General features: G+C 36.5%; 1 protein-coding gene across 5 annotated transcripts in view; it reads right to left on the bottom strand.

The window, feature by feature from the left end:
• The window catches only part of ZNF608 (zinc finger protein 608), an 83,832-nt gene that overhangs the window by 42,272 nt on the left and 14,667 nt on the right, over window positions 1-26,893 (bottom strand). For all 5 annotated transcript variants that reach the window (XM_050330171.1, XM_050330170.1, XM_050330173.1 and 2 more), the window contains exon 3: window positions 4,328-4,583. In XM_050330171.1, coding sequence (XP_050186128.1) covers window positions 4,328-4,583 — 256 coding nt within the window. The remainder of the gene's footprint in view (window positions 1-4,327; window positions 4,584-26,893) is intronic.

Genomic DNA, 26,893 nt, shown 5'->3' with positions numbered 1-26,893 from the left:
TCAGAACTGACACTATGATAAATTTGGATACCCTGGAGATGATCTCATCTGAGATTTCTGAGATCCAGAGGATTCCTGGTTTTTTGTATTTTGGCAACAAGCTAACCCTGATAAGACGACCCTTTAAAATATACAACTAATTTCCACATTATTTATTACTGAACAACAGCAAGTTGTGCCCAAAACTGCAAAAAGAGGAAGAATGCCAGTGCAGCAACGAGAGAACTCTGACGCTGCATGTAGGCAGCTTGTTCTGTACACAAAGGCAGCAAGGTGATGGATGGCTGCCTCCTACACAGATTTCAAGAACATAAGACATCATCAGAACTAGTGCTTCTCATTTCTAAAGGCAGACTTTACTACTAGATGTAGAACCAAAACCAGGACATGACCTAGGGCAAGTGTGTGTGAGAAGCTAAACAAAAAAGTGGGCTCTAAGCAATTTAAAAAGTTGGTTGGCGGTTTCCCTTTTTTTCTGGGTCATTTTTTTTCCCCCCAGGCAGTAAGAAACAATTCATGTTCTCTTCAATCTGTTTTCCCAGGAGATAATTAGTAAGTACCTGATTCTAGATAAACCATTTTTCTCCTACAGACTTTTAGCAGCTGTTTCCCAGAGAATCAGCATAACCAGCCAAACAAAAATATACACTCCAGTTAACACTACCAAGCTGCTTCTTGTGAAGGACTTTTACGGCATCACGGTTTCTGGTGTCAAATATCTGCATCAGCTGCCAGTTTCAAGTTGACTTGCCCATAATAATTTTTTATTCCTCTGCTATAGGGAGACCTCAGCTAAGTTCCTTCAATACTCTTTTCTAACGCCATTAACTCTACTTTGGACACAATATCAAGTCATATCCAAACCAGATAGATTGCTATGCAGATGACAATGCCTACAGCATACATATGTAGAAATTAAACACTACACAACTTTAGTAGAGTAACTGAGAAATATCCACATGATAACCAGCAGTCTCAGTCAATTATGTGAGTAATCAGCTATGGTTACCAACCCTTGTAATTAAATGCCATAGACTTCAGATGCCAGCTTTCCTCTATGCATCTTAGGATTAAAACATTCTGGAAAAAAGGTCTGATTTATTAAATCAAGTCAACTGATTGGTGTGGAATAAATGTAAAGAGCTGTAGTAACAATGCTCTTTCTAATCTTCCACAGTTTTGTCTGAAATCCAATGTTACTTTCTTCCCCTGCCCCTGCCCTGGAGTGATTATCTTAAAAATATGCTAGTAAACCCAAACATATTCCTTTTTCTGACCTCAAAGAACAAATGCAACAGAATGTGACTACTTGTCTAACATACCTAAAAGAAAACTGGTTATTTCACATACCTTCATAACATAAATTCTCAGTATGTGCCTTGACTTTTATAAAGTATATATTACATTTACGCTAATATGAGTTCTACATAAACTATTTGATTTTAGGATAAGAGGGCACAGTCTTAAGTTGTGTCAGGGGAGGTTTAGGTCGAATATTAGGAAAAAAATTTCTACAGAGAGAGTAATCAGGCATTGGAATGGGCTGCCCAGGAAGGTGGTGGATTCACTGTCCCTGAAGGATTTTAAGATGAGACTGGCTGTGACACTTAGTGCCATGGTCTGGTAACCAGGGCAGTGTTGGATCAAGGATTGGACTTGATGATCTCAGAGGTCTATTCCAACCAAGTTGATTCTATGACTCTATGATTTTTTTCCCATTCACTCTACTATTCTTGTTGTAATAACTGTGATTCACCATATCCTTTCTGTATTTGCATTTCCACGACTAGTTGCTGCAGCACACGAAGGCTGCTCAGCAGTGCATTAGGTTCTCAGTTTTTATATGCCACACATGCAGACATCCTACAAGCCTATTCCTACCACCTCACAACTCATTTTACACTGAGTAGCTAAAGTAGAAATTTTCATACCCTAGCTTCTTAGAATTGTTTTATATTAAAAAGCTATTGGCTGAATAGACAGCTAGAGAAATGTCAGATTATACATGTTTTTATTAAGTTTTGGAAAGCAGTAAAGGGAGTGAATACTATAGAAACATTAACATCACAAAAGAAATTTGTATGTTACTTGGTCATTATGAACATGAAGATAGTTTCAGATGTGTTACAAAGTTACAAAGACTTCAGTTAAAGTAATCTGGATTTACACCAGTTTAGAAAAGGTCATATTCTGCCCTAAAATCAGTATCACAACTAAAGAAAAATGTGTATTAGATAATCTTTTTTCTCTTAAAGATAAATAGAAGACCCATCTGCACCCTGTTTCCTAGAATTTGGCAGAAATGGCTTCATGCAAGCTGCTATATAGTGCTTTCGTGAACATGTCAGAAAATTTGAAAACAGCTAAATATATACATATATGTGTGCCCTAAACATCAAAACTTAATTAAAATGCAAAAATTATCATTAAGAATTCATTTTTCATAATACAGTTTTGATTGTGAACACTGGGAATAAACAGTCAAATTTGTGTTATTTTCTTCAGTCAGCAGGGTCTGAAACAGTCAAACACAAAGAGCACAGTACCAACTACACAATATGAAATCACATCAATTATCTTCAGTCTTTTATTCTAGCTATACTTCAAGAGTATTTTAAAATCCCATTTTATCTATATTTGTAGTCACTCATAGCTGCAGTGTTGCCAAACAGTATTTGTAAAGCTGTGAAAACAGGCACATTCAAAACTGTTTCGCTCAAACATGCCATCATTGAACTGAGTTGTTTCAGAAAATTGTTTTAGACAAACTAGGAAAAGGCTAAGGGGGTTAATTTCCATTAACTAACAAGAGTTTTTAAACCAGTAGATTGCTGAGATACTGGTAAATGGAATGTCATCCTGACCAGAATGCACTCTTTTTTCAATACTTCATTTCTGGTGCCAAACCTCTCGCAAGGAAGGCTTCTTAAATTCAGTGGGGGTCAGAAGTTTAGTTTATTCAGCAAGAATAACACTATTAACAGCTACTGCTCTTTCATGTCAACACAGTTAACGCCCACACATTCCAACTCTGGTTAATGCAGGCCAGTCAAGGAAGATTGCAGTTGCTAACGGCAGTCATCTCTGCAGGGATATTTTAAAACAGAATTTATACTGTGCTTTAAAAACAATCTAAAAGGATCAATCTGCCTTATGAATCTGCTGTGGACATACACAGAGAGAAAGATGGATGGATGAAAGCATATAAAAGCAAGTAAATCTGACTCTATTGATTTTTGAAAGGACAGTGTAGAGCACTTTGGTGAGGTCTTATATATCACTGTAAAGGACCAAATACCATTTTGCATATGGTCTGAAGCATGTCAGGATTTATCATGAAGCATTACACTTCTGTATTCTGTCATTATATAATTTTGTAAATAATCTTGTTTTCACTGTTGAGGAAGGCAGATCACTAAAAATTAAAGAATCCTCAAAAGAAACATAAGAAAATTCACAGGAAGACTTTCAGACAGGTATAAATGGAGACATACGCTATTATTAAACCAAAAACTGCAGAAATTTAGTGTACACATGCAGTATTTTTAGCAGGAGAAAGTTGGTATTTTAATGATGAGTTTTTCAAAACCAAAATGGAAAAATCTGCATATCACAGCATAATCCTCTTCCTACTTTGTTCTAAATCATAGCAAATCAATGCTTAGTGTTCCCCAAAGCTCTCCAGCACTCCTACTTGGACAAATGCCTTCAAAGGATATTAAAGAAATCACTCTGGTTTAAACAGCACTTCTTCACCAGATGGAACACTTTTCTTCAAGTAAGAATGCTTTCATCTTAAATTGTTATATTTCCAATAACCAAAATGCAAAAAATAACCACACCAAGTTGAACTTCCGTGGGGTCTCTGAGGCTTCTATTTTTATGCAATGCTGGCATTTCCTATCATAGTGTCTGAATTTCAAAATATTCAACTTTCTAAGTTTTCATCTAAAATATTAATATATTTATGACATATACATCACATATACACACCCTCATGATGTATATTGAAAGAGCACATTTATGCTACTCTATTAGCAATTTCTTCATACGCTTTTCTTACTACATCAAGAGGAAACAATTCTATTGTTAGCTTGGGTTACATGGTAGGTCATTTGGAAAACACAGTTGCTTTAAATAATAAAAAACCTGCCACTTGTTTTTAAAAGAAAAACTCACGAGGTGAGCCATAAAGCTGTGACTGCCATTGTACATAATGGCATCCCAACAGACTAGCAAGCCTTTAGTTAGCACCAAGGCACATACAGCAGAGTCTCCTCCTTCTTAACACATCTCACAGACAAACCTAGTGGAAAAAACAATTTACCTTCTTCAGTTTCATGCCACACAATTCCTTCCAAGTTCACGCTGGTCCCAGGCTCACAGGGTCCAAGGCATTCGGGTTCTGTTACTACTCCAACCTCGCAAGTATTTACACCCACTGAACGAGTCCGTACCAAAAGCTGCTCGACTGGTGCTGCAATATTGGATGAAGATGGGGAAAAGTAGGAAGGCAGAATCTGAGGTGTGATACTGCTGGAAATCGGAGGTGGAGGTGCAGGCACTGTAAACAGGGGATCAACCTGAAAACAACAGACAAACTTACTATAATGGTGCTGTGAGAGTTTAAAAAAAAAAAAAGTAATAGAAAGCCCAGTTTGCTGAGACTGCATATCTGTATGCAGGGATTTAGTCTATCGCAAGTAATTTCAGTCTTATGAGTTCAATTTTTTTGACATCAGACCAAATGCTGCACATGAAAAATTTAATACAAAAATATCTATCATGCTAAACAAGACAACTTGCTAAGTTTTTCCTAGACTACTCCCTGTTGTCATAGACTGCTAGTACATAATAATAATAAATTTTTAAAACAAAGATTAAGGTCACTTTTCTCTTGGTGCTGACAGACTGATTTGTGGATGGAAATTAATTTTGCAAACTGGAAACTTCATTTTCTATTTAAAGAAAAAACATTTATAAAGACAGTACAAAGACATAAATGCCATTCTTTTGTGTGCATCATAGGGAAATTAGCAGTTGGAACAGTTCTAATATCCATATGGCAGCAAATCTCTTATCTTCCAATCATTTAAAATACATTAGGATCACCCACCTAACAGCTTACAGACAACATTTACATCCTTCTGCTTGAAATAACAGATGAGGACTTTTATATGAATCTACCCAAATCATCTAATTTCTCAGAGTTTCCAAAATGTATATTTAGAATGCGACTTGCCAGACAACCAGTCTGTACACAGACAATGCATAGAGACAATATCTATATACGAACTAAAGAAGTTATTTTTCCTGTATGACTTACAATATACTTAGCAGTAGATTTTCTGCATAAAGATTTGGCCCAAGGGTTTTCAATCTTTTACTATGGCATAAGGTCCTTTGCCACATAAGAGATAGCTAGATGAGGATATGAGTGTGCCCATTCAAACACTTAAACCACGTAATACTCATGTTTATTTGGCCCACTGGATCATAGACATCACACAAAGAAATCACCCTTCAATCTAATGATTTTTTTAAATGTCTGCTTTCTACCTGCATTCAAACAGATGATCACATCTTCAAGTTTGCAATTTTTAAGACTGGACATCACAAGAAGACTCAACAGAAAGACATCACTATACATCATCTAGATTTCATTCTAATATATCTTAATGTAGATCAAAGGTAATTTTGCTTTCTTGTAAAGCAAAATTTGCTTTGTAATTTTGCTTTCTTGTAAAGCAAAATTTGGATACAAAGAGAAGGATGGACTAAAGCATATCATCCTTGTATTATACAGTTTTCGTATCACAGATCAGCTCACTTCATCATAATGAGAAAATAAAATGGAAATCAAATTAGAAGAACTTTTTTTAAAAAGTGTAACAATTTTTACCATTGCCCTTTGTGACAGTTCTTTGCTTTGAGCATTATTCATACATACAAACTGAGAGCCAAGGCTTTTAATTGTGCACACAAGCCTTAAGCATGCTAAATACTTACCAAGAACATAGCAAAAATGTTTTGCATTATCTTTGTATGACCACCCTGGATTTTGATACCAATCACACTAGAACTAGAGAGGAGAGAGGAGAGACCTATAATCACAATAATCTCTAAAATAGTCCTCATTTAGAGGGTTTTGTTTTTATTGAGAACTAAATCTTCAGGTACAGCAAAGAAAAAAAAGAAAAATAAAAAAAAATTAAAAAAAAGACTACATCGAAACCAAAGCAAAATATGAATACTAAAAGTACACCATCAAAACTCTACTGATTAAAGCAGAGTTCCTACAGCATAAGAACAATGCAGTCAAGCAATGGTATCTTTATTCTTCTCTTTATGCCAACAGAGTTGAGGAGTTAAAGCACAGGCAGAATGCTCTGCAAAGCAGTCTTGAATGCACTCAGGCAAGTCAAATATGAACTGGCCCCAGGAGCAGCTGTTACTTGCAATATCTAATGGTGCGCATCACACAAAACCATAACTGTGTATGCCTAGCATAGGGAGACACTGATTCTATGCTACACAAATTCTAGCTGTCTGATGCCAAGTGGAAGCACATGGTTGGATGGCACAGAGCCCTACTCCCTGGCACAGATTGTGTAATGGTGCTCTGTCAACGAAATGGGGTCAATGTGTACCCCCGGCAGAATTTAGAGGAGTTCTTAATATACCCTACTTGAAACCAGAAGAGAACCAGGATCAGTAACTGGCAGGTAAACGGACCATAGCACTTAAGAAAAGCTAAGCCATAGCCATTTATAAACCCAAGAACTGCTGATGAATGGCCTGTTTGATAGTTCACGTGGTGTTTTGTTAAGTTGGGCAAAACCTCCTACTATACATGCAACATTTTTCTTCCACAAGACTTACTTATCCCAAACGGTAGAAAATAACCCCAAAATGTTTGCTATTGTCATTCTAAACTAGCCAATGTTTTAAATGAATGTAGACTAAATTGGCAGATGTGTTTTCCATTTTCTGAGTATTATAAACTGTGAGAGGGAGCTAAAGAAAGCATGGATCTGACACTGTATCCTATTAAGTTCTTTGTTATAAATATTTGTGCTCAGTTCTGGGTTATTTAGACCTACTAATAAATGTTCATGTTTTCCACTAGAAACATTCACCCAGGACAAGGCCCAGTAGTGGCTCTTGAACTAAAAAGGTCTGTCTCTCTGTGAATTAGAACACTAAACCTTTGGTCAAGAATTAAGTGGACATTTACTGTCCCGGAGGTGCATGTTCATTACACAAATATGACCTTAGTCACAAGAGAAAAAATATTAAGCTTAAATATTGCTCCAATTTTTACCATGTTTTAATATTATCCCATCTTGTTTGATAATCACAACATCAGCACAGAAAAGTGGTGGTTCCTAGCGATCATTGTGGTGACACAATTATTTTCACAAACTCTCTAAAGGGCACTGATGTAGGGCATCAGAGGCAAAGAGAAGCAGGAAGGCCCCCAACATCCAGTGGAAAAAAGGCACATAAGACTAACATCTGGTGGTGGCGGTCTGTCACACTGAGGAAAGTTAATGTCAAGAACAGATGCGCTGCAGTTTCTCACTGTTATTTTTTCATTATTATTCCCAGGTGTTGATGCATACTGAGCAGTAGCCTTGCTGTTTATCACACAAGGTATTCCAATATGAGATTTAAAATCTGAATCTGAGGAAGGTTATTTACACAGATGCTCTCCTTATACACACACAATCAAAGGAGTACAAAAAGACAGAAGTATTCAAGCAATATTTACTTCACCTAATTCCAAGAGCTTTTGAGAACTGATTGCTGACAAAGGCTACAAGGCTGGAGCGTTATTCATGGCAGTTTTCCACTGCCAAATGTTTGACTGTATCAGAGAGCTGTCTTGGTGGCTGCATAACATCAGCCAGTATGAGGAACAGCACATGGAAGGGAAAGGAAATATCATCCTAACTAAAAATAGGCAAGACTTTCTAATAAACAAGGTTCTCCTTCAGCTGCTCATGCACTCTATGCGCTGAAATCAATTTCTGGTTATCAAAATTCACCTTCCTGATTTAATCAAGATATGTCTTTGAAGATGTATCTCAGCCATGACATAGTCTACCAATCTAAGACCAAATGGGGTCATACACTACTCCAGTGTCACCCACCAGGTGCTTTTGTACATGCTATGAACCATTTAATCCATCTACCAATACAAAGCCTGGAGAAAGGCAGAGGAGCAGGTTTAAGGCTAAGCATAAGCCCTTCCCAGAAAGTACTGTATTTTAAATTGAGAAAAAAAAAAATCTGCTGTAAGCATTCCCAGTGGGAACATCTGCATTAGCAGACAGGATGTGAAAAGAATCCTATTATAGGATCTACCCAAAAAACAAAGCCAGACCCTTCGCAAAACTAAATCCTTCATTTAAAAAAGGCACCAACATAAAGAATGAAAGGAGTAAGAAACTTCCAACCTTGAAATTTACATTGACAAGTTCTTTAGAATTATGAATTAATACTTCAAAGAATCACTATGTCTGAAAAGGAAAACAGGAAATAAAGGAATTCAGCCATATATGGTTTATCTCCTACAAATTGCTTTCTCTAGATTTTAAGGTGAACGGAAGACTAGCTTGTTTTTACATAAAGTATGCTTGCCTCTACTTCAATTTTCTAAAGCAACAGTGACCCCAGAAGACCTCATTGTAATCTCATGCACAGCATCATAAATCAGAAGTAATTCTAATGAAATCAATGAAACTACTTCAGGAGAAAACAAATGTGGGAGAATGTGACATGAAAAAAATGCCTGTGTGCTCAGCAGCGTGTCTGCATTTCTAGACATCTCATTGATCTTTAAATCTCTTCTTGCTACAAACCTTGCCACACAAAGACTTTGCACCTATAAAAACTAAAGCTATTCTTTCACACTCTACCATTTAACAGAAATTAATCCTATGAAGAATCTCCATTTCATCTGAATTATCTCAATTTAATCTCAATTCAGTATTTCTTGCATATAAATTCATGTAAGACGCCACTTCAGAAGCATTTTGACACCATGCCTAATGGAAATTATACTTTGTTTTCTTCAAACGTTCTACATCAAATTGTTGGGGGGAAAAAAAGGTCAGTGACATGAAGGTTATGCATGGAAAATAAGAAAGAAATACTACAGTGCATAGATGTAGAAAAGAATATCTGTCATAGGACAGACATATCCATTACAAGCCTTGCATTCAAAATACAGGCAGGTCAGAGGTACTAAGAATGTTATTTAATTTGGTCAACTTAGTTGAGAATCACAAGAACTTAAATACAAAAGAAAGACAAAGAAGATTTACACTGCCTAAACTTCATACACATTTCAGACTTAAAAAAATATGTTTAATAATAATAATAGCTTATGCTTTACAAATATTATATTATGGACAAGACACCTGATGCATAATTGTGTTAAAGTGATCAACACAAGTAGCATCTAATTGGAGTTTCCAAGGATGTTCTACTCTTAAAAATAACTCCTTCACTTCAATCAACTGAGTAGTAGGAGAGAGCAAGAAGACACACTAACAGAAACTGACACTTTTCTTCCTAGAAAAGCAGCAAATCATCACATCATCACATCTGGAATGATTTCAATATTCTGAACATTTGTTACTAAGAAAAAAAAATTCCACTTAAAACTCTTATTTGCTAATAAATTTTTAGTATGTGGAACAAGGAAAAAAAATCCCCCTTGTACTCAAGATATTCTATACCACCTGCATCAGCTGCATTAACCAATACACAGAGTTCTACAAATGCCTAATCTTTCCACAGTTACATGTTCTTCCTACATACTGACCTTCAGACCTCCTCAGATATTAAGTGACTGTATCTGCAGCACCTTCACAGACATGACAATGTTAATATTTTACTTTTAAGTCAGCATTAATATACAGTGAAGACCATGATGAAAAGTCAAAGCTTTGAGTAGGATTTAATGCAGCACAATGGTGCTAAACAAAAGACATGGAAACTTCTTTGTCCTCTCTTATATCTCCTCTTCTAGCTCAGATGCTTGGGATTTCCCAAAGCCATTCACCCATTTTACTGTGAGAAAGATTAGCATTTGACAGCTGCCAGTGATATCCTTCTGCCAAGACTGTGCCTGTGAAAAACTGTATGTCAACTCTAATGTTTGGCAGAGTCCTGGGAGGATGCCCAGATCACCACCTGCACATTTCTAGTAAAGACATTTCTTCTCATTCAGCCCAAGAAAATCATGTTCATTGAGAAATTGTCTCTATAACACCTTTCTGCACTGAAACTTGATTTCTCCTGGTCAATCTGCACTTCCAAACTTTTCTGCAGTCAGCTGGCATGCTTTTTTAAGCTTTAATATAAAATAAACAAGTACTAAAATTCTCCTGAGATATCTATCCTGTGTAGAGAGGTAAACTGTATTCCACAGTCAAGAAAGGAATTTTTCTGGACAGTCAAAAAAGGAACTTCTCGGAATTGTCTGGGATTAGACAGAATGCGCATAAGATGTTGTCCAGTATCTGTCAGTGTCTTGCAACTGAATATGGCAAAAATCAAGGCATGTTCATTTTCTGGTAAGGGTTGGGTACTGCTTTTTTGAGTTATGTGACCCTTTAGGAGTTTTTTATTTTAAAGAAAAAAATCCCCTCATCTTAAAGATGCCAACCACCTCTTTTTCTTCCAAAGTTTCTGCTACACTCAACCTTTCAGGGTTCTGAGCCTGAAAACAGATAAGGTATTTGCTTATGGAAATTTAACAGCATTATAAATAAATGTTATCCTGCATTTTCCAATGTTTATTGCTAACAAGTGTGTCGACCTAAGAAAGAAGGCATGGTTGCTCTATGACATATCAAGACACCACATGAGCAGGGAAAAATTTCTCACTCTTAATTGTATATAGGAAGATAATGGTTAATTTGATTGCACTATTTAACAGTTTCATTACAAATTTTCATCAATATAACTTTGTTTTTCCAGGAATGCACAATGTATAATAGACTGGCAAACAAAACTCAGAAGAGAAATGGTTTCCTTGCACCTTTTTGAATTTCTCCATGTCAGTGGCCTTTTAGCCATTTGCCTACCATTCACTTTGTCAGTGCAAAGTTGCACACATTATGACTCAGGCTGTTTTTCCACAATTCAATAATATTTTATTGGGAAAAATCAACTGAACTATTAATTTTTCTTCCAAATGTTTGTCAAAGAATCTCTATTATCCCCAGAAACAGAACTGAACTTTCGTTATGTTCTATGTATATCATAAGCTTTTACTTGCCTGACTAGACTCTTATGGATGACATTTTTAGCATTTTCTGAAAATTGAGCATTTGACTTGATGGCCCCATTTTTATCGGTGTCTGCAAACACTAAAATTTTTAATTTATCTAGCCCTTAGGCTTTTTAGGCAAGACAGGTGGGTCTTTGGCTAATATATTCCTGTATTATTGCCCTAAGTCTCCAGTTTGTGCCTTTTGATAGGGTACAAATCCCATATCAGTTAGTTTTTGTTTATATTTCTTAGTTCAACTTTACAATATTAGCTACAAAGAGTACAAACTGTAGGATATTGCATCCTAATTTTATTTAAGAGACAAGACAGTATTATTACTCTTAAGAGTGGGACATTCACGCTACTATTTAGCAAGTCACTAAAGGAAACACCTCTAAAATGACCTTTCAGCTTTCCTTTTCACTGTGATAGTTCAACTGAAAAAAGAGCTGAAGCATTAGTGTTTAGCTCTCTCTGAAATGGCCTACTGCTGGATATCTATAGTTAAAAATAAAATCTTAATTCTCAAGTGCAGTTTGATGTATTAACATTGTCTCTAGGAAAGCCAATTTATAAGTCTTTTTCTCTCCCTCTCAGCTGGTGTACACCTTCACTGGTGTAAATCTAGAATAGTTCCACTCAAGCCTAACTATAAGCAGCATTTGGACTGTAGTGGTTGTTTTACCACTTAGCATTTCAAATAAGAGCTCTAAAAATTTTTTTGAAAATAATACATATACAGTGAAGATTTTTAAAAGGAAAAGAATCTTTATAAGGAGAAAACTGCTATTTCCTCCAAATTGCTAGGTTGGTGTTAGCTTTTTTCTTTTCCTAAACTGAACACAGTACTGATGTAAAGTGCTCAATAACCCTTAACAATGAGACTGAAGGATTAATCTTATAGTATGAAGGCAAATACAAGAACCAGAGTCAGCAGGGAAGACCTTCTGAAATTTGCTTACCCACTTGCCATTTCGTAGAGAGAGGAAACCCAGACTTAGTGTTCTCTTAGTTCTTTTTCATGAGAGTGTCTACACTATCAACACGAAACTATCTGATTACAGGTTACCTCACAGCCAGACAAATCTTGTTCTTTCAGTGGCTTAGCATCAGGTCACCTTGAGATCTCTGCTTTCACGTCCCTATCTCAACAACATTTTTCACTAGCGATTTAGATTTAGTACCTTGAGATCCTCACTAGCATGCTCTCTAGGAACTCAAATACAGACAAAAGTTTATATTTGAAGAGTAGGGGCTTATCATTCCTGTCTTGCTGAGAAAACAATGGAGGCAAACAAAGGACCTGACTTCACCCAGAAAATCCCCCACACCATTTTTGAAAACACCTTGTGTTTCCATATGTCCTTTCTTACACTCTCATAGCTTATTTTTATAGTGTAACAGCATGATCAACACTTGCTGCAAAAGAAGCTCCCTTTTTGTTCAAATAAAGCAAAAGAAATCAGCAGCTTAAGTATTCCACTTTTCATGTGTTATATTCTCCAGTTACTTGTACCTTCTAGTCTGTGTTCTGCCCTAACTGTGCATATCCTTTCTATTCTATCCACTGCATAATGAGCTCATAACAAAGAAGAACAAAAAAAAAAAAAAAACCACAAAAAAAAAAACCACCACTTTTTATGCTGGATAGAAATTCAAATGTCTTGCTCAAAAAAATAAACCTAATCTAAGCTGTCATGAAATCATGAAATGGCTCTGGCATTTGTATCAAACTATACAGACATGTACAGATCCTTTGAAGAAATGAAACTGCAGTTTATCAAATGTGATTTATAAGCAACACTGATTTAGCTGGGAGATAACACTGCTGTCTAATCATTAGTAGTCAGACAACAGCCATGTGAACACATCAATTATGGGCCACTGCCAAAAGCCCTTGAGATCCCAGAGATTAACAGCCAATCCTCTGTTTTACAAGCTCACATCAAAAAGAATATTAATAAGAGGAGGGGCAATGTGAAAGCTTGTCAGAGTAATTCATGCACTAAAACAAGGCATTTTTCCCTTTGCTCTGCTCTGGTCCATGAAAAAAGCTGGCATCAGCTACAAAGCATGAAGCTGCCAATTTCTCAGAAAATGTTTTTTATTAACATATGGGAAGTTGTGAAAGGCTGGAAAAGCTCTATTTGGTGGACAAAGGCGACAACTTCTATCTGCTCCTTTCCTGAATGTATCAATCCCGCAACTATTACTCAGATATTTGGAAATTAACGTGCATGCACAGAAGTGCTTGATGACTTTTCTCTCTCTCAAAAGCAGAGCTATTTACTATTTACAAATTAGACAGCCTTCGAGGCATCCATTTACTCTATTTACTGTTTTGCTAATGACTTTGACAAACTAAAGTATAAATACTACCAACTCATCTTCAGGTTCATTTTGGTCTTCAAATGTTTGAAAAAAAATCCCGTAGTTATGCCTTTCTTACTGACTTCTATGCAGGATGGTTGACTAGAGGTTTACTCTTCTTACACATAAATGAAGGAAATGAGACAAGAATATAACTCCAATGGGAACAATTATTCCTCTGCACAAAAGTAAACATGCCTATAACGCTGGACCTCAAACAACTTGTTGCTGGCACTTTAAATGCAGCAATTGTAACTGGGGAGTTTAATCCCATCACTGTCCGGTGAGAGTCCACTTTCTCTGTTCTCTACTCCAGGATCTAAAAATAGAGGTCTTAGAATATGGTTGCAAACTACCTACATTCAATTCTACCAATACTGTGTATTTAAGGGAAGAGAGAATTTCGGTTTTGGGGATTTTCCAGAGCTACCTTTATACGAGTTGCCTCAGTTATTACCAGTAATTAACCTCTAACCAAAGAGGAAGCAAGACGCATGAACCTTTTCAACTGTCTTTGCTGTTCCAGAGCCAGTAGCTTTAGGCACAGCTCCAAAATACCTATTCTGTTTCCAGATGAACCAGTTTTAGAAGTTCCCACTTCGTCTTCCAGACACACTTGTTCTTCCGTGGAGTATAACACATAAATATCCTACTGCAGGATGGCACACTGTTCGCAAATTGACACAGCTAAGAGAGTCTTAACTACTCAAGGAAGCACACACAGGCAGGAAGTGTTTGAAGCACCAGATTCACATTGTGGAATTTCCCCTTTAATAAACAGCGGGAGTAAAGAGAGATCAGTCCCAGACTGTTTGCTCAAGCAACCACGGCTATGTTAGCTTCCACAGCTTTACTGCTTCAGGGACACTTTTAATGACAATTTTAACTAAGGGAACAGTCTTGTATCAGTCCTTGTGTTACTGCATCTGTGGACAACTTGTATCTGGACAGAATGAAATCCCACAACTTGTCTCACACTTTTGGTGGTATTCATTTTGACGTGCCAGTTAGTTAGAAAAGGTCCATGGGAAAGTGTGACAGAGATAGCTCAGTCTGAAATTGGTTTCTACGGGGGTAGAATCACAAGCTATGTGGGTGCTTTGCACAGAAGGGGACAGAAGACTCACACAATCATTCTGACAGCACAGCCACGGAGATGGCAACTGCTACAGAAATGCAACATCTTAAAATCACTTGATTAAGCACAACTGATGTTTCATAGCTTAATACTGTGTATGAGAGTCCTTTGCTAACTCAGGTTTGCACTTATTTTTCCATAGCAAAAGCAATGCCTGGAACACACCAGGTTCTTAACGATCTATCACTTGCAGCTCAAGAGTTGACAGAATTTTAGAAATATATTTTTTCTTACCCTAAGACATGTTTTGGGAGTATATCTACTGTTCTAAAAGACTCTTTCAAAAAAGGAACACCATGCTATGAGCCTCACCCAAAAAACATCTCAAGTTTTTAATTTCAGTGTGTTCTTTCTTTCTGCCACTCTCTGTGAACTCGTGATTTTGCAATTTAATTGTTTAAAAGCTAACCTGGGAAAACATTTATCAGACAGATCTCTTCCAAAGCAGTAACTTCCTAAGCTCATCATGAAACAAGAAAGTGATTCAACCATTGAACAGCTGCTAATGGGGGGGGACGGAAAAATTTGGGGGCCATGCTTTTGTTAAGTTGGCTGAGACATGAAATTTGCCTTTCCAGCATTCCCTAACCTTGTTTTCAAATTTGAATGAACTATTACAAACTAATACCAGCTGGACTTAATGCACCAAGTGACATGAGATAAGTTTGACAGGAGTGACCTCGCAGTACCTAGCAAATTTGTTTAGCTATTTTTAGACTACTCAAAACAGGATCAATTTTTTAAGTTTCCAACTTAAAGACAACGTTTTCAGAAAGTGCTGAACAATCTATGCATAAAAATTCAGGAATTTTCAGATGTCTTATTCTAGGCAATTAGATCTCTCATAAATCATCACTGAAAAATTTAAGAACATAAACAACATAGTCCCTGAATCAATGGGATCCCACTAGAAAAGCAGAGATTTTAGGCAACCGCAATGACTCTTAGATTGGCTCTTACTATGCCTCCTAAGTCACTACCAACAAACGCAGGATAAAACAACAAGTGAAAAGAAACCCTTTCATAAAGTGGAGGGCAGAACTTAAGTTATTTTTTGTGGCAATCCTGTACAAGTGCTCTGCAGGTTCTACGTGGCACCACTCTCAAGGAAGTGTCAAAACAGTATAGACAGGAGTGCTGTAAAATGGGGAATCCCTTAGAATGGATTATTTGGATGACAGCCCTAATACAGAGCTCGTGATGATGCATAGCAGCACGATCTTTATCCCAAGCAACACTGTTACTTTTTAAATTTACTATTAGAAAGGTTTTCAGCACTAAGTGTGTCAAGCTCTAAACACTTACTTACTTTAAGACAGTGTTAATGAGTTGGCTAATCACACAATTTTATAGTTCTATAATATACTGTGCTGTAAAAATTAAATCAGTGTTTATTACACCTCTGCTACTTTTCCTTGCCTTCTTATTGGACTGACTCTTGGATGGAATATATGGATTAAAGCAAGTACTGTACTACAATAAAACATAAAAAGTGCACTAAGTTGACAACAGTTCTCAGTATGTATGTAAGCAATATTTTAGTTCAAAGCCTACCTGCAAACAAAGTAGTTCAAAACACTACTTTCAGACAGTGAAATTAATGGCATGCTTATTTTTCAATTTGAGGGAACTACTCCATCCGAAAATGTAGCAAATTGTATCAATAATAAATTATATTAAAGGAATACTAACAAGTTAAAAATTAAGTGACCTTGCTTGTATTATTACTAATATTTTTGGCAACTGAAAATCAAAAAGTTAAATTTTCTTGCCATTGTTTTAATTTGCTCCTGGAATTTCACTCCTCTTGGACATGAAAACGAACCTAGTCGGTCTTCCTTTCTCTATCTCAAATACAAAAGGTGAAACACAACTCAGTTTGTATTTTTGCAAAATTACACATTTTCACAAGGTCTCTTTGATATCAACAATGTGTATGCGACAGACCTTGATACTGTACTGTTAAAACTGCATTGAGAACAAAGCTTTCTTTATTACTGAGAAATCAATACGACTAATGGCCAACCAGAAGAGACTGGATCAAAGATACCTGATGATGCATTGCTTGTGTGAGGACAGAGAAAGAAGGCACACACACACACACACACACACACACACACAGAGATACATTGGAAAAAGCATACACAGACATCCAAGATACAGAGACAGAATTAGTGGATCTTTGAATGTAAGCAAAGAACCTCATATCTATTTTTATGTTTCAACTTAGCTTTTCTGTAGAGAAAAAAGGGCAAAATGAATCAGATAAACAAAAGCTTCTTCGATCTCAATAGGCATGAAATAGAAAACTCTTCACTCTTACATAGCCAAGAAATATGTATTTAAGCTACCCTACACTGGATTAACTTGAATATCTTCTGAAGACTGACCACTTGCTTTCAATATTGTTTATAATTGGAAGGGAATCATGATGCACTTTTTTTAAATTAGTGTTGTGGCTCTTAAATTGTATTTGTTTACTGTTCCATAGAAAGAACACAATATCAGTAGTTTTGCTCACAAAGAAGTGAATGTCATTTCATGTTCCCAAACCACGTTAAAGAGTCTCATTATAAAACAGGAATGGATACAGTCAATTGCTATGGCATGGCATTGCTAATTTTCATACCATAATGTCATTGCTGCTTTGTGGTTCTAAAAGCTAGGAATTCTGAGATCACAAACTCATTTGGTTTGGTCTGTATTTAGGCTCTAGAAGCCACTTTTGAAGGAACTATTCAGCACGGAAATACATTGTTCATTTTCGATAACTCTTGCCATCTTAATTTCACTGACTATAAAATTAGGAAGCTTTTTTTCCCCCTCTCCTTCCTTCAGTGTATTATGAAGCTTATGGCCAGATTGTGTACTTTATTTAATTAGAACTTAAACCCCAGAACTGATGCCAGATTTTCAATACAGCTCACAAATCAAAACAAGGGGCCAGGTGTTCAAAAGGACAAAGCACACTGAGCATATATGAGTTTCCCCTCAGATTCTCACAATGGCAAAAGTAGGTGATAGCCTGTTCAAAAAAATCTTACCATGGTTGTAGGTGTTAACCAGATTAAAAACCTATCCTTCATAAATGAATTTGTAATGCCACCAAGTGCTTTTTGATTCTTGGAAGAAGAGTGAAATAACCATGCAGTGAAATATTTAGACCCAGTCTTTTCATTCCCAAAAAAGGAGTAGTGTATTTAGTCTTCCCACTGTTTGGGGGTTTTTAGGAGCAAGGAAGAGACTGTTTCTTGACTCACTTTTTTTCCTTAGCATGATACAGAAAGATTTCTGCTTTGGTTGGTGTTTTGTTTTTTGGTTTTTTTGGGGGGGAGGGTGATGTGTTTGTTCTAAGAAAAATGAAGAAAAGACAACTAAAACTGGAATAGGATAAAATGCCACTGGATAACTCTGAAAAATTATGCTGTGTTTCCTTCTGCCACACACAAGCCTTCAGCTCAGTCCAATACATCATGCAAGCACAAGGGAGGAGGATGTATTGGCTTTTTCTGCTACACTCGCATTTGCATGAAAAGGAGCAGTCGAACGAAAATTAAGCACTTAAACAGCTTAAAAAAAGCACTGGTTCAGAATACTGTACTTCAATAAAACATTCATTGTTATTCAATGCTTGGCAAATGACATTGCCATCACATACTAGCAGAAGAACCGTGAAGAATAAATGCTATCTGAAAAAGAGGCTTGTACTTATGCAGCGCTAATGACCATCTAAAAGAGCGATTCTGCATGGTTACATCCTCTTTGAGATTCACAGCTGCAGCTTCACAAGAGCAGCCATACATCATAATCTGCAGCCATTTTAGGCTACCCCATGCTTTGGAGAGCAATATGGGAAGTAAGGAACTGTTAATCTGTAAAGTTACAATCAAAAATAACTTTATTCAGCGGTGATGACTAAGTGTGACGACCCACCTTCCCCTTAAGGGTGAGTCGTCACACTGAGGAGGAGGTATTCAAAATTTAAAACTGACAACACCCTTGACTGTAACAGCAGTGACACACGGTGAAAAGATCTCCACATTTAGTTCCATCAGAGAAAAAACGTACTCATCATTAGATTTTGATTTCTAATTCATTATAACAGTGGCACAGAGCAGCACACGAACAGTTCTTTTAAAAGGTCAGATAATTTTATTTTAAGATTATAACACGTTTTAATTAACGTGAAGAATTTGCTTATTGAACAACATACTGATCCTATAAACATAATTAATTAACTGAGATACAGTGACTTTTCAGAAAGTTAACAGCTCGTGAACAAACATTATGTCACCATACTTTGAAACTGTTTGGTAATCAAAGGTAACGTTATTCTGCAGTAGATTAATCACAGATTTTGTAGGTAAAGCAAAGATAGCCTCCCCTTTCTATAAGCACAAGATTTATAGCCATATCCATCACACCACAATATGGACTACAATTATGCACACTATTTCAAGCTTAGTTCTATGGAAGCAACTATGGCTTTCTACACAATACATATCTGTGGCTTAGTACTGAAACCACTCTCTGGAATCATTAATTAGGCTAGACAAAGTACAACAGTCTGGAAACTGCTGCCATTACTGTCCTTGTTTGCCTCACATATTAAATATCTTTGTCTCTACAACTACATAAAGCACATTTCTCAGGACAGGGCAAACAAGCTAGCCCTCCACTGCACTGTAAATGGCATCTGTCATCAGCATAATAACTCCCACCATATCTGTATGTACAAATTTGGAAGAGGAAGCTCTGGAAGAAATGTGGATGATGCCAGTTTAGGCTGTCAAGAGTTCAACCAGAGGTTAATTGTAACCAGGATAGTGTTTTACTTTCAGCCCTCAGTACATATACAGTCAATATATATCTATCTCTTGTTTTCCTTCTCTTGCTGAGATGAAAGTAGCTTGAAATCCACGTTACTACAAACATAAGCATCTATACAAAAATGGTGCCATACTGAAGAAAAAAATAACTTCAGTAATTAGTGCCATAGCCTGTTCTGCACTGTGAAAACACACCTAAGAGGAACGAACACACAAAATGTTTGTTGATTTATAATGGTTACTGGGAAGCTGCATTTCAGCATTAAACACAGCACCATCAATATCTGGCTGGGGCCACAGAAGGACAAGGAAGCCAAGAGTCACTCTGTGCCACAACTTTAAGGGGTAACACAGTCCGTGGAGAAACTGTCCATCCCTTGCCAAAGGCTTACAGTTGCTTCCTCTTCCTTTACAAAGAGGTGCTTTTTTATTTCTCATCATGGAATAGCTTATAGAAAGCTAGCTAATCTGCATTAAATGCAGAAGAACAAAATGCCATTTCCACAGTCACACCTGGATCCCTAAATAGCATAGATTTGCACATAAGCACAGAATTTGTCAAATTGCAATACTTGCACGAGGAATCCAATGCTAACCTAATTCCAGTTTCATTAACTATTTCATTGGGTATACAGGGCAATCAACAGACCAATGAAGGACCAAAAAACTCTTTAGCACTCAAGAATGCTGTAAAGACAAGGTTGTTCCTGCCTTGTGCCAACTACAAAAAAGATTTTCCAAAGTCTAGTGGCAAGTGGAAACAGTGGCCAAAAAAAACCAAAACCAAACCACACTGAACCAAAACAAACAAAAACCTCCTCCTTATGACCAGATGACAGCTCCTCCTACCCCAACCTTACTCCAAAAGAAAAAATTAAGCTTCCCCTAAAGAACTGAAGGGTGAATTTTCATGTAAGTAAGCTTCACTTATACAAAGTGACTCAGTTCCAACTTGTACCATTATGCCTGAAAACTCTGTCCTTCGTGGTGTGATATTCTTATTTATGTCCAGAGCCACCAGACAGCCAGATAAGAAATTTCAAATGTTGCTAAAGAAATGTTGCCAAAGAGATGGAGACATCCAAAGCAGGACAGCAAACGAGACAAGGATTTCAGCAATGAGGTTTCTATAAGCACTGTCCCTTCAGGTTAATGAAAGCTTTTTCAAAAAGAAAGCCCTGAGAGAGCATTCCAGATACACAGCTTACTCTGGAGACTTCTGTACATTTTTGTGGTTTCACAACACATTTTCCTATTAATTTGGAAATACTTTTTTCTCCTTGGTAACCAGTTAATAACTCCACAGAAACGACAGGGGAAACTGACAAAGTACGAGAGACTTGACTACTTATACAATTTATCAAATGAACAGGAAGGTCTTAAGGAAACTTTTCTCCTTATATCCCCCCTATTCTACTAACACTGAATACAGAAAAAAAGATGGGAAATATATTAAAAAGGTACTACAATGGGAGATTAAAATGCAAGGAATTGATACCTCACAAATGCAAGGAGAAGCAAGAATTATCACTCATCTTGTTGAAAGGAGGAGAAAGAATTACACGTAATGTGTAATGTGATGTGATGGCCTTCATGAAGAAAGCAGGCAAATGTGATGTTTATTCTTTTTTACTAAATTGCTCTGTTTTTCCAGGAGATTGCAAATGTCAGTCTAAATGTTTAAATAAACTCAGTACATTTAGGTTGTAGTCACACAGCCTTTTATAACTGCAGCTGAGGTAAGCTGAAATGAAGATATCAAACCTAGCTACCCATCACCAGCCCCATCACACCTATTCTGGTGATCACTGCCTTTCCCTTTGCATCGCCTATGTAGCCTCACCTTTCACCCCAATCAGCTTGGACACTGGGTTAGAAAACGCACACTATTGTCATCACCAGGACCTTTTTTTTGAGGCAGGCTAAGGAAAGGCCCACCCTGTAGAAACACTCATCAGTGATGAGTATTGATAGTATTCTGGGTAGATGCTACTGGCACCCTGAGTGAGATTACAGCTCAAGTTTCATTTTCAGAAACCTAACAAAACTGTTCCACCAATACCTGCAGGCTGAGGCATGCTTTGGTAATCAGCTTCCAGTTTGTCCTGGCACTGCTCCACTCCTACACATTTCACAGATACAGCTTCACTACTTATCCAGATGCAACGAGTAAGGTACAGCCAAGACATTTGCAGGCACCCTTTTCCAAGACCACTATGCAAAACCTTTTGTGGCAGAATTGAGCAAATACATTACTTTTTGTGTCCAGAACTGAAGAAAACAAGATGTTCCACAGCCCACTTCCATACTGGGGAAGCTATATCAAAGAATTTCCGTAGTGCTGTAAGAGGAGTTAGTCTTGAGGTACTAGTTCCTCTAAGCGCAGCCTGACTTAAACTGTCCTAAGAAATTATGTTTCCCTACTTTATAGACTTGTAATGATGCTTTTCTACTGCACCCCAAACCAATGAATGCAGAAATTCAACTCTAAACTGGGCTACAAGTTTAACTTTAAATAAAGCTGCAATTTAAACAAAGATTCACTTAATCCGAAAGTAACTAGTATTTCCTCTCTGTTCATAGCCTGGTCTGTTAGTGAATGCTTCACAAATTTAGTAATGATGAAAACAAATTAGCTTAATTACCTGGAAAAAACCTGGTAGACTTTCAACTGGTAGACTTTCAACTGCAAGATCAGATGACTGTCTCTAAGGCAAAACACCGAAAATACTAGAAGTACAAGAATGAACCACAAAGGCATTGCACTTCTCATCCACTGGGCTTATTTTGCTTCACAGAAAGCAAAAGCAGTGACTCTTTTGTGCGACAGTGTCAAGATCAAATCAAAATCACCTATGGACAATAAAAACGCAGGCCAAATAGGACAGAGGAAACTGTACTCTCACTTCTATATTTAAACTTAAGAAAGGTTTGTCCCCTGTAAAATATTGAAATTTGTTAGTGTAAGTTGCACCACTCGCTCCACATTCAATTCTGACTGTAATATTGTATTTGTATGGGTCCTCCTGAAAGGATTAAAAGATGCTAAACAAAATTATAAGAAAAAAGAGCTCTTATGTCACCGTATTATCCAGAACTATTGTTATCTTACTGAGTTAAATTGTCAGCAACTTCCTTTTTCTCAGCCTTTTATCAGCTTCTTGGCTTCCAGTACAAGAACAACAATAACAAAAATTAAACTAAACCTGTATCAAATTGCCTCAAATTCTGAGATTAAATAATTTCTTTGTCCTAAATTGTTAATTTGGACTGCAAATTTCCTTTGGAATTTACTGAGACAGACATTCATGACAACTTCGCTTAATCATTGGTTATATTCTACCAAGGATACAGACAAGCTCATTAAGTCTATAAAACCTTTGGTTATGGTGCTACTGCTGAAGTAATCCCTTAACTTTCTATTACATACTTCACTACACTGATCAAAAATGGAAGACTTAGCTCGGAGTGACTTTGCCTATTGGTAGTTAAAGCTTGCATAAACCTCCCCCCCACACACACACACAAAAAGAAACAACAATTTTGTGTTGAGAATTTATGAAACTTCACCTGTTATTTCAATGTTACAATTTTTAACTTGCAGAATGAAGACCACCAATGTATCTGTTAGAACAGTAGCAACAAAATTATATACTTGTAAGTAGATGCAAAAAATATAATCATTATGCCTTAAAATTTCCTATTGCAAATTGCTTATTAAAGACTGGTTTTATAATTTTGCTAGTCACATTATACAGGTTTTAAAGTATGATGTGAACAAAATCTCAATACCAGCACATAACGTAAAGTTCTTTAATGGTCATCACTGAGAACACTGCTTTCAATCACTTCAAATATGTCAATGCTCATTTTACCAAATAGATATCATATAATAGCCTGGTTTAATGTTCCAACAGAAATAATCATTTCACAGCCTAGGGAGAATACAAAGGGACGTAAATATACACAAATATGTTTGTAATTAGACTGCATATAAAACACACAATTCTTACATAACTTTCAAGGCAGCATTCTCCTCGCAGAGATGTTAGTGCTCATGTTGCTACTCATTTTGAAGCAACCAGATTTTGTGCCTAAATGTAATGGGGAGGTGGCCTGTTGTTTGGGAATACAGCTACATGCACTTCACCATGCACTCGTCTCTCATTCTTTTGATCTAGAAATGCAGCAGAAACTAAATTTGAGAAAGAAACATGGTATTAAGAAGAGTACTGTTCTTGGGTTACTACTTAGTAGACTACAATTTGAAGGAAAAATATTTTTAATAGCATAATCTACTGGCAACCCTCTCTGTATTCATTTACACTTACACAGAGAGCAATGTTTTATATACTGTCAGTGAATTTCAATCAAGCAATACAAAAAGAAACAATGCATAACATTGCCAAGCACTTAAAAGGTCACACCTGAAGCTCATTAACTTTTTTTCTTGTACCCTTATGAAAACTACACATTATAATGTACACTAAAAACTTCCCTGTTCCTATACTGGATTCCAGATACAAACAACTGACAAGTTCTTTTTTTCATGCATCTTTTAATTTTTCTTTACACAAACTTGCCACTAGCCAAAGGGGCAAAAAACTTAATGTCCATTTTATTAAATGCTAAAAGGGATCAAACTAAAAATGTGTATTATTACTACAGATGACCAGACACAATTTGCCAAACTCAGCTGTGCTTACTCTTTTTCTCATGCTACTGATTGACTATGGCTATTGAAGACAGAGGATGGAATAGTTGTTTTACATAGGTCAAACATATTCTAGAGAAGTTTTATAATCTGATCAAATCAGAGCTAATTTTCAAACAAATAATCATGATGCATTTTTTCAGAAGGCTTTTGTCTACCAAGCTATTGGCTTCAGAGATGTTCTATATAAATAAAAGGCTTTATTTTCCATGACTTATGGACTTATTTTCTTATTCAGATTTTGTATCATTTCCACATCAGTGATCATGAAAAAAATTACAGTGAATAAGTCACAGAAAATCCAACTGAAAAGGTAAAATTTTTAAAAGGTTATAAATTACTGAAAAAAGGAGTTTCGACTGAAAAAGCTTAAACAATGTTTATTGCAGAGGTTACTCCACTTCTGCTATAATGCTTTCTTGGCTTTGATCTTTAAACCAACGACTCATGAAAACGGTATCTTCAAATTTACAGGCCACCAGTAAGAGACTCTTTAAAAAAATGTTGCACAACAATAAAGCAGAAACCACAAGCACTTCCTAACCATTTGAACTGTCAACTAATTAATTATGATACTTAAACAAAGGCCTATTCAAAAAACTTACTGTTAAAAAGGACAGAGGAGAAGAAGAGAGAAGGGGGAAAAAAAGGGTGGGGCAGTTCTAGTGAGCAAGCCAAACTGCATACTGGGGAAAGAGGTTCAAGCAAATGTATTATGTTTGCTCAGATTAACAGAAGCATTTCTCCCCCACCCCATTCAGACGGAAAACAAAATAGGGCAGCTCTTCTTGCCACAACCAGTGCCCCTTAGCTGGAAGCAGCTCCACTTGTCAGGTTCCTGTCAGCACGAAAGTGCAGCAACACTTCCCTTCTCCCACCCTTTTGTTCCTACTTAATATGTGCAGTTTGTTCAGCAGTCTTTGCTGTTAAACAATTCATTTTTTCCTTGCCTCCTCTGCTTTAGGAGGAAGCAAAAATAGCAGGACTTAGTCACAAAATATAAAGCTCATTTCCTGTACCTTAGTGCCTCATTCTTTCACCTCCTTGTCCATAGGATTTAGCTACCAAATAGGTCTTAATCTGTAAACAAATGATTTGCTCTACAATTAAACCATTCACTTCTGTCTTTTTTTTTCCCCTCTCTTTCTTTGGCTTCTTGGCTGCTGGCCAACGTGGAGGCTCATAGGTTCTCCTATTATTTAGTGCTGGTTAAAAGGCAATAAGCTCATTTAGAGTTTATAAAACTATAAGCTATCAACAAAAGCATTTAATGCTTCTCTGAAGCACTGTGGCTTTTGCCTGAAAAATTAATAATGTGTGGCTGCATTATTGTATATGTGTATATGTGTGTACATATATGTGTGGATGTGGGGGGATGGTTTTTTATGTGTTGGCCTGGTTACTCACTCTGGATGTCTTTAAGTCAGCTATTGTAAGCTACAAATACATGCATTTCACTTGAATCTTAATTGTGTGTGTACTTTTTTCTCAAAAATTGACAATCACAGGAACTGCAATTCACCGTGGCTACAAAGCTGAACCTTAAACACTTTGATGTTGTATGAGAAAAAAATGTCACGCTGCTGCAGTGTTTCACAATGTTTGCAAATACTGTTTCTTTACAGAATGATGTTGTGAATCACAGGAGTCTATTAGAGTAAGTAAAACCTTTAGAGAAATAAATAACATGTTAGCTTTTTCATCTCTGCAGTGAAAGACTTCATGACTGAAGAGAAAATAAAATAACATCAAGATAATTCTCCTTTATCTCTATTTTTATGTTTTTGTTCTTGGTAGAAAACAAATTCTCAGGGAATACAAACCAAAACACAGCATGTGTGTGTTTGACTTCATGCAGATGCTTATACATACAACATGGGGCTATCAGCTACCACCTCAATGGGGGACGATAAAGACAATTAAATATTTTTTTAAGCATGTCTATAAATAAGTGAACTATTGAAAAGCCAAATTTACAAGTGTAAATCTCATTTAGAAATGACAGATACTTAGCAATTTCAACTTAAGAAATATACTTCCAATGAAATTCTGCAAATCTATTCAAAGTCTATTATGGATGCTGACATCAATCTGCCAAGCTTCAGTGTGCTAATCTCCACTAAGATTTTCACCTACAAGTTTAGCTACTGTTATATTTTAATTAAATACTGTGTGTTTGTCTACATAGACAACTACAGATGTAAGAAATTAGAGGTGGATAGACAACGGAGCAGAATTGTCACGGAGCCTGTAATGCTAGTTTTGCCTGAATATAAAGAAGTTCGGACTCCCACTTAGTTTCCAATCTTCTCCTCAATGTTTTAGTCCTGATTTCCACACTTTCCACTCAAAATTTCAGTCTTTCCCCAATGAACACAACATCAGAGGCCATATTCCTACTGCAGCTACTCAGAGGAATATAAATGCCACTCCTCAGAACTCAATTTTTATATAAGATTTTAAAAGTACACCCATGTATACAGATGCACAAACAAGCACAGACATATACAAAAGAACATACAAAAACTTTTAAATTAGCTATACCTACTCAG

Source organism: Myiozetetes cayanensis, unplaced genomic scaffold, assembly GCF_022539395.1.
Source record: "Myiozetetes cayanensis isolate MyiCay16 unplaced genomic scaffold, myiCay2020 scf4, whole genome shotgun sequence".
NCBI lineage: Eukaryota > Metazoa > Chordata > Aves > Passeriformes > Tyrannidae > Myiozetetes > Myiozetetes cayanensis.
This window is presented reverse-complemented; position numbering and strand designations above follow the sequence as displayed.